The following is an 8,899-nucleotide window of genomic DNA, read 5'->3' on the forward strand; positions in this document are numbered from 1 at the left end:
TGTCAGTGGTGTTGGCTAGTATTTTCCCATCACCTTGATTATAATTTCCTTGCCTTTCTTGTTGTATAATAAGTGAAAACACTTTATTAATGCTGGGCAAAGGTTCCATGAGTAATATCTGAGTCTTGACAGTATTATAACACTCGTTCAAGCCTTTCAAAAAGCATATCACGTGCTCCATGTCCCTATATTTATGTGAGGCCTTAGATAGATCACAACTGCAAGGAACTTTGCAGCTACAACTGGGAATAGGCCTAAGAAATTCCAACTCCTCCCACAAAATCTTCAAATCGGTAAAGTATTGATTTATGCTTCGTTCACCTTGTTTTATAGAGTGAATTTCCTGAAGAAGGTCTGAAAGCTTGAAATGATCCCCCTTTGAAAATCTCTCTTTTAATTCTTCCCAAAGTTCTTGGGCATTCTCCACATAAATCACGCTCTCAGCTATTTGGGGTGAAAGTGTCTTGGTGATCCAAGATAATACCATCATGTTACTTCTTTCCCAAGAATCAAAAAGACTATTACTTCTTTGAGGCTTTGTGATCCCGCCATCTATAAATTTGAGTTTATTCTTTGAAAGAAGGGCTCTCCTCATGTTTCTACTCCAAGATGTATAATTTGACTCATTAAGAATCTGTGATATAAGGGAAGCGCCTGGGTTCTCCCCTGGATGCAAATAATAGGGACTGGTGGGATTATTAGTTTGATCCGTAGTCTCCATGAATGCAAGAATGGCGAAAGAAGCGGATGAGGAATCAAGAATTACTGATACGAGCAGCGGAAAACGTAGAACAGGTCCAAGACCTGCTCTGGTACCATAAAGAAAACAGTGGCCCAACAGAAGGCCCAAACCTGTGGCCTAGTATCGAGACTTAAGTCTCTCCTTTGCAAAGTATCTTTAGAATCAGAAAGTGGCTGATCAGAAGGAGATCGGAAGAAAAGAAGATGCACGGTAAAGGTATGTAATCTATATTTGAGAGAAAAGTAAAATTGTTGTTGTTATTTTCTTGATTTCTTCTTCATCTTTTGTTTCTGATACTGGAAGCCCTTATATAGGGTTCCGGTAACACCAAAACAGAAAACCCCAAAAATAGAACACCCTAGAAGCAAAATTACTGTTCAAATGCACAGTAACCACTAACAGAACAATAAAAGACTCAACGGAAATAACAAACACAATTTAATAAGGAGAAATCTTGTGGATTTCTAGGTTTTCAAGAGAGAAAGAAGAAGAGTTCCTTTCTTCTAATAAGTTCCACTCAATTAAAACCTTTGCGTTTTCAATTATAATTGTATTTTATTCAAACGTTTTCGATCATTTTATTTCAATAAAATTTAATTTCTAAATAAAATAAATCCAACTTAGATTACCATATAATCTGCCACGTCAATAAAATCTTATAATGTCACCCTGCCACACAACATTTTTTAATGCCGTCCATCCAAAATAACGATAAGTCCTAAATTAATCCAATTTTTCATATTCAAAGACCTAATTGAGAGATTTTAGTATAGGAGGACCTAATTGAAAAAACTATACAGAAATAGGGATGTTTTACGTTATTAAACCTAATATATTTGGTTCATGAACCCCGTCTTCTTCACTTGTTGTCACAGTGAAGTAGTCTTTCTTTTGCATGCGAGAAATTAAAGTTTGCATGTTTGAAACCATTACTGCGTATATGATAGAATGATCCAAATTAATGACAGTTGTTTTACAACAACGTCAAAAACACTCCTAATTTCCATGTCTCACCAAAACATTTAAAATCCTTCTTATCTTTTAAACAAAATCATTCCATATAATTATGCCAAGGCTTTTAATTCCACTTTTCTTCATTATTTAATAATGCCCTAATTAGGATAGCCAGGATGCCTTACGATATTTCTAATAAGATTTTTTATTTATTTTTTATTAGTGATTTTATTTCTTTTCATTTTAATGACTTTTTTTTAATATTTTTTAATCTTTATAATACATAGGTAAAAGTCCAGTAATTTTAATCATTTTTGTGTGCACACAAGCTTGAATTGGTTTGATTATAAAAGATTGCTCAACACTAATTTAATTATTTTTCATTGTAAATTCAATCCTTTTTATTATTATTGTCAAACTTGACTTATTTTATAATTAATATATACATTAGTTTACAGTGAAACCTCAAAAAAGTGAACTATATCACTAAATTAAAAAACAATTTCTTTTTATAAGATAGTTCCTGATCATAATCTTCTTAGGAAAACTTGGAAAAGAATATTTTCTTAAAAAAAATTAAACATGTGCAACCTTTTCAAACTTATGAAAATATTTATCATACTAGTTAAAAAATATATTTCTTCACAATGTGTCTTGTTTCTTTGGATATACAGACCTTATTTTCTCTTGTACAAATCAAAGAAATACATTTTCCAAAATTCTGCTATTTCTTCATTCATTTCTACTTTTGCTTCTGATAAATATGTTTTTTTTAAATATTGATTAAAATCAAAACATAATTTTGATAAAGTTATTTTTGCTGGTAAGAAGTTTCATTTAATTTTTTTCGAAAAGCATAACGATGTCTAATTCGCTCACAAAATATTTCAAGAACCATAATTCAATTTATTTCTTGATAAACAATATTTGATAATTTTCGTTTAAAAAACAAAATGAAATTATGAAAAATTAATATCTTTTGGAAAGAAAAAAAAATCAACAGTCAATGGAGTGGAGAAAAGTGTAGTCAACTAATGAGTTAGTCAACAAATAAGTTATGTAACATCAATGGAGAAAATAAAACAAAAGAAAATAGACATTTCATGTTTGCAACTCGTATCTTAGTGAAAAAACAATGGTTCTAACTGTTGTTTCACAAACCTCGGTGTACATGACACCAGCTACGGTTGCTCTTGTTTTGAGTTCAGAGAGTGATAAGGTGTCTAAATTCTCTTCCATATTCATTCTATGAAATCTTACCACCAAAATATCTAAATTAGGCATTAGTGTTGTAAATTTTGATGTTAACTATATTGGACCTCTAATGCAAGGTTTGAAGGAGAGATCGAGATTTTCATGAAAATCTTCCTAAGTCAAACTAAATGCAGAGTAATTTTCATATATAATTAAAATAACAAAAATTGTATTAATTGTACTAAATTATGTAACCCCGAAAGTAAAGAAAAAAACAAGCATTATTCGTCACCACTTTTATCTATTTCTTGTGTAAATTTGTTTTTTTTTCCTTATTAATTCATCTTGATGTCCTTACTTTTAGAATCATATTTATTTATTTTATTGTTCTTATTCTTTTAATTCTCAAGCTTCTTGTTTAATATTTAACATTCCTTTTGCTGAAATTTATTTTAGAAAACTTTAAAATTTTAAGCTTTTTGTTTGTCATTTTCAAAATTGTAGTTTATTAGTTTAGTTTCTCTTAATTATTTTTCAATTATGGTCTTTTTTTATAAAATAATAATAATTGCAAAAGAAATGTTAGTTTTTTAAATGCTGGCCAACAATTTTTTTTTCTTATTAAAGTTCATAAGTGCAACTATTATTTATTATCGTGGCAATGATGTTTGACCAAGTTTCTGTTCTATAAATATTCTCACAAGAAAACTTTATTTCTGAAGCCATCTTATTAGTTTTTCTAAAGAATACTAACTGTTATAGAGTATATCTCTTGGCAAACTCAATTAAGAAATAACTTGATACCATATCAAATATAATTTAAATTTAATTTAACTTCATAGAACTAATTTGGTGAAAGAGAGGAACTGGCATAATAAATTCAAAAAACTCAATGATAGATTATTAATAACTTTGATATCACCTAGAATACACATTTTAAATACTCAATTAAATCCATCATTGATGATATTGAATTAAACTTTATTATACGAGTGTTCTTTGAAAAATAGTAAATACACTTCTAATTTTTTATTTTATGATAAAATTTGTTTGGATTATTTGTTCCTTGCAAAATTATTTTTATCACAATAATAGTTTGTCTTTATAAGTAAAATACTTTTTTTCAAGAGATAAAAACATATACATCAATATCATGATGATTCATGAGTAATGTATGTGTTTTTTTTCAATCATATTTAAAATTTCACTAAAGTATAAAATTGTTGTTTTTTTTGTTCTTTATGTTTAGTAAATACAGTTATAATGCACAAGTGAATATTATTTTATATTTATGATATTTACATTTAACTCTTTACAGTGAAAATTTTCAATAATTGAAGTTTTTTAGGTTATATTTGACAGTCCTAGGCCAATTTGAACACCCCGTGCTCACTGCCCCCACTCCCTCCGCAAGAGGTCAAGAATCATATTAGTTGCCCTTCCCATAAGGCACGGCAATGCCATTATGAAATGACAAATATTGATGCAATATTTATCAAGCAATAGAATAAAGGCATACGGGAGAAAATGCATAATAGAAATGTGGGTGTTTCTCACTATGACAGAATCCACTTACAAACTTTTGACTCTTGTTAAATTAAAAATTATATTTCATCTTCAATTACACCTTTCAACACAAGTAAAACTAAAACATTTCTTCCTACGTCTTTTAATTACTTATAAACATTGAATTTATTTACATGGCATCTTAAGAACAATAATGGAATTGAATTTATTTAAGTAATTCAATATGAGTCATTTCAAAAGTCAAAGTAAACCTGGCAAAGTTATGATCAAGTTTCTAAAACTAAAGTCATTGGCCAGGGGAGAAAAATTCAATCAATGTGTAGGTCTAAAGTTCAAGTTAGATAATGACTCATTTGAACAGTGCTTTGGAAGCACACACACTGATGTAAGAAACCTCGTCCATCTTTTGAAGATGCGAAAGCAATAGTCCCTCCAGTAGCTTTCATCTAAACATTACAATTACTTCAACATCCAACGTACAGTATGGATTTCTTAAACATTATTTTAAGGATGCCGAGAAAAATAAACGGAAGACCACGTCCTACTTTATGCAAAACAATGGCTGTAATTCTATTCATGTTCGTTCTCAGTGTTGTTTCACACAACTTAGTGCACATGATGCCACGTACACTTGCTCTATCTTTGAGTTCAGAGAGTGACAAGCTGGCTTTACTTTCTTTGAAGCAGAAGCTTAGCAATGGAGAGCCTAATGCACTTCCATCATGGAACAACTCTTTGCATTTCTGTGAGTGGCAGGGTGTTACATGCGGACATCGCCACATGAGAGTCTCTGTCTTGCGCTTGGAAAATGAAATCTGGGGTGGCACTCTTGGGCCATCTTTGGGAAATCTAACCTTCCTCACAACCCTCATTCTTTCCAACATCAACTTGTATGGGGAAATTCCAACACAAATTGGTCGACTAAAGAGGTTGCAGCTTCTTGACTTGAGTTACAACAATCTAAATGGTCAGATTCCTAAACACCTTACCAACTGCTCTAAACTTGAGGTCATTAAGTTGTTGGAAAATAAACTCACTGGAGAAGTTCCCTCCTGGTTTGGAATTGGATCCATGACACGGCTAAATAAGTTGCTTCTTAGTGGCAATGATCTAGTTGGTACCATCCCACCTTCCTTGGGGAATCTTTCATCCCTTCAAAATATCTCACTTGCAAGAAATCATTTGGTGGGAAGTATACCACGTGTTTTGGGTCGGTTATCAAATTTGAAAAAGCTGAGTCTTGGTTTAAATACTTTGTCAGGAGTAGTCCCTGATTCTCTTTATAATCTTTCCAATATTCAAATTCTTGCTCTCGATGCAAACAAGTTATCTGGGACTTTTCCATCGAAACTGCAACTTGCTTTTCCACATCTTAGAGGATTCTTGGTTGGAGAGAACCAGTTCGATGGAACATTCCCGTCTTCCATATCCAACATCACCGGATTGGAAAGGTTTGATATCTCCTCAAATGGTTTTAGTGGGCCAATTCCTCTCACTCTGGGAAGCTTAAATAAACTTCAACTGCTACACATTGGCTACAATAGTTTTGGAAGTGGGAGAGGTCGTGATTTGGATTTCCTCTCATCATTAACAAATTGTACTCAACTGCGCATACTTATTTTGGATGGAAATGGATTTGGTGGCGAGGTGCCAGGTCTTATCGGCAATTTTTCTACCTATCTGAGAACTCTTAGTATGGGATTGAATGAAATATCTGGAACGATACCTGAAGGAATTTGGCAGTTAATCGGTTTAACCGACTTCACCGTGCAAGATAATTATCTAGAGGGAACTATTCCAGATTCAATTGGAAGGCTTAAAAATCTGGTAGGATTGGACCTGGGAGAAAACAAATTGTCTGGTAATATTCCTACTGCCATTGGCAATCTCACTATATTGTCTGAACTTTCTCTGCATTCAAATAGTTTTGTTGGAGGCATTCCATTAAGTCTCAAATACTGCACGCGAATGCAGACATTTAATGTTTCCACCAACAATTTAAATGGAGATATACCTAATCAAACATTTGGCAATTTTGAAGGTTTGGTAAATCTTGACTTATCTTACAATTCTTTCACTGGTTCCATCCCTTCAGAGTTTGGAAACTTGAAGCACCTTTCCGGTTTGTATCTTCAGGGAAACAAATTTTCTGGTGAAATACCTGAACAGCTTGGCGCTTGTTCCGGGTTAACAGAGCTTGTGTTGCAGAGTAACTTCTTCCGCGGAAGCATACCTTCGTTCTTGGGCTCTTTAGGATCCCTTGAATTCCTCGACCTTTCTAACAACAACTTCTCAAGCACAATCCCTGTCGAATTACAAAAGTTGAGTTATTTAAATACTTTGAACTTCTCTTTTAACCATCTTTATGGTGAGGTTCCCACAGGAGGTGTCTTCAATAATGTTACAGCAATTTCACTCATTGGAAATAAGGATCTCTGTGGGGGAATACCTCAACTGAAGCTTCCTGCATGTTCTAAGGTTCCTTCAAAGAAACACAAGTGGTCTTATAGAAAGAAACTCATCCTCATCATTGCAATTGTCGTTGGAGTGGGTTTGGTTACTTCAACACTGTTTATCAGCATCCATTTGTTCAGGAAAAGGCCCAAAGCACCATCGACTTCATGGTCTCCTAAAAATAAGTACGTGAAGGTTTCTTATGGAGATTTACACAAAGCAACCAATGGATTTTCTTCATCCAATTTGGTGGGGTCTGGAAGCTTTGGTTCTGTATATAGTGGATCACTTCTCCCTTTCAAAACACCTGTTGCTGTGAAGGTATTGAATCTTGAAAGGGTTGGGGCATCAAAGAGTTTCGAAGCTGAGTGCAAGGCTTTAGGAAGGATCATGCATCGGAATCTTCTGAACATCTTGACTTGTTGTTCAAGTATTGATTATAACGGTAAAGGTTTCAAGGCTATAGTTTTTGAGTTCATGCCTAATGGCAGTCTAGAAAGTTTGTTGCACGACAACTCTAGAAATTTCAGTGTGAACCTTGATCTTGTGGTAAATATTGCTCTTGATGTTGCTAATGCATTGGATTATCTTCATAAGGGTTCTGAGCAAGCTGTAGTTCACTGTGATATTAAGCCAAGCAACGTTCTTCTTGATGATGACATTGTTGCTCACTTGGGAGATTTTGGGTTAGCAAGGCTCCTTCATGTGGCGACGGGACATTCCAGCAGAGATGAGGTTAGTTCCTCTGCAATTAGAGGAACCGTTGGATATGTTCCACCAGGTACAGTTTTTCTCTATTCATTAAAATGGTTACCTATGCTTTTTGAATTACCAAGTGGCAACATATATGTATTTAATTTGTTGTGATAAAAAAAATGGTGGTGGAAACAGAGTACGGAACAGGTTGTCGAGTATCAACTAAAGGGGATATCTACAGCTATGGAATTCTTGTGTTGGAAATGGTGACAGGAAGGAGACCAATAGATGCAGTGTTTGGTGAGGGTCTAAGTCTACAGAAATTCTGCCAAAGGGCAATTCCAGAAGGAATCACTGAGATAGCAGATTCACGTTTGCTTGTGTCAAATGTTGAAGAAGGAAGAAGGATGATGAAAAGCAAAATTAGGGAGTGTTTGGTGGCCTTAGCTGGGATTGGAGTTGGATGTTCTGCAGAATTACCTGTTGAGCGAATGGACATAAAAGATGTGGTATTGGAACTGCAGTCAATCAAACAGAGGCTGTGTCACTAAGTCACTGGTTACATTTTTTTAAAGTCTTTCACATGTTAATCTCCTTTCAATTTCTTCAGTTTCTGCTTAGTGGTGTAATTTGTTTCTCAATAATGAAAAAGGCTTTGGAAATAAAGACCTTGAGATAAAAAAAGATTTATACGTGTCTCCTAAAAGCAAAAATATCTATTTTTCAAATTCATTTCTTGTCCATGGTCCAATTTATTTCCACTTTATATCTGCCACATACTTGTATTTATATATTTTTATTGCCCTTGGTTCAATTTTGAATTTTTTTGAAAACATAGTTTATTCAATTTTTTTTTAAATTATATAATTATAATGTGGACGTTTTTATTTAATATTGAAGAAAATATATCCTATAATTTTAAATGTATTTTTTATTTGATGAAGAATAAAATAAGATTCAAATTTCATATTTATATAGTACCGAAAATAAAAATACATATAAAATTGTATATTGGAAATGACAATGTTTTAAAGGAAGGATGGTATGTCCACTTAAAACAATTTTCTTATCATGTATTCTAATGCAATTCTCTTCGTGTTAGGGTAATATGTTCATCAACCTATCAGAGGTATTGGCTAAGGTGATCAGATACTAGAGTCAGTTTAAGTTTGATCGGTAAAACAATTCCTTTGACTTATATTTATAGTTTTTTTCCGTAGGCTTTTAATTAGGGTCAGTCTAATTACGGCCCAATTTCCTTTAAAGTCGATTACAAACTTGTTTAGCATATTAGATGTTTAGATGATTCTAATCGTGAACGATTAGTTTCCT

General features: G+C 33.1%; 1 protein-coding gene across 2 annotated transcripts; it reads left to right on the forward strand.

Annotated features, from left to right (window-relative positions):
- The first annotated feature begins 819 nt into the window (after nt 1–819).
- LOC124848021 (uncharacterized) lies at nt 820–8,318 on the forward strand. Of its 2 annotated transcripts, XM_088093506.1 has the most exons (3): nt 820–958; nt 5,105–7,652; nt 7,763–8,318. In XM_088093506.1, exons 2-3 carry the CDS (start codon nt 5,198–5,200, stop codon nt 8,116–8,118), a joined length of 2,811 nt encoding a protein of 936 aa, XP_087949632.1. In that variant the 5' UTR covers nt 820–958; nt 5,105–5,197; the 3' UTR covers nt 8,119–8,318. The 2 variants fall into 2 exon arrangements, with proteins under 2 accessions (XP_087949632.1, XP_087949630.1); XM_088093504.1 differs by lacking the exon at nt 820–958 and having other exon boundaries at nt 4,687–7,652.
- The last annotated feature ends 581 nt before the right edge of the window (nt 8,319–8,899 follow it).

This window comes from Vigna umbellata, chromosome 1 (genome assembly GCF_029865625.1).
Source record: "Vigna umbellata cultivar VRB3 chromosome 1, Vumbellata_1.0, whole genome shotgun sequence".
Taxonomy (NCBI): Eukaryota; Viridiplantae; Streptophyta; class Magnoliopsida; order Fabales; family Fabaceae; genus Vigna; species Vigna umbellata.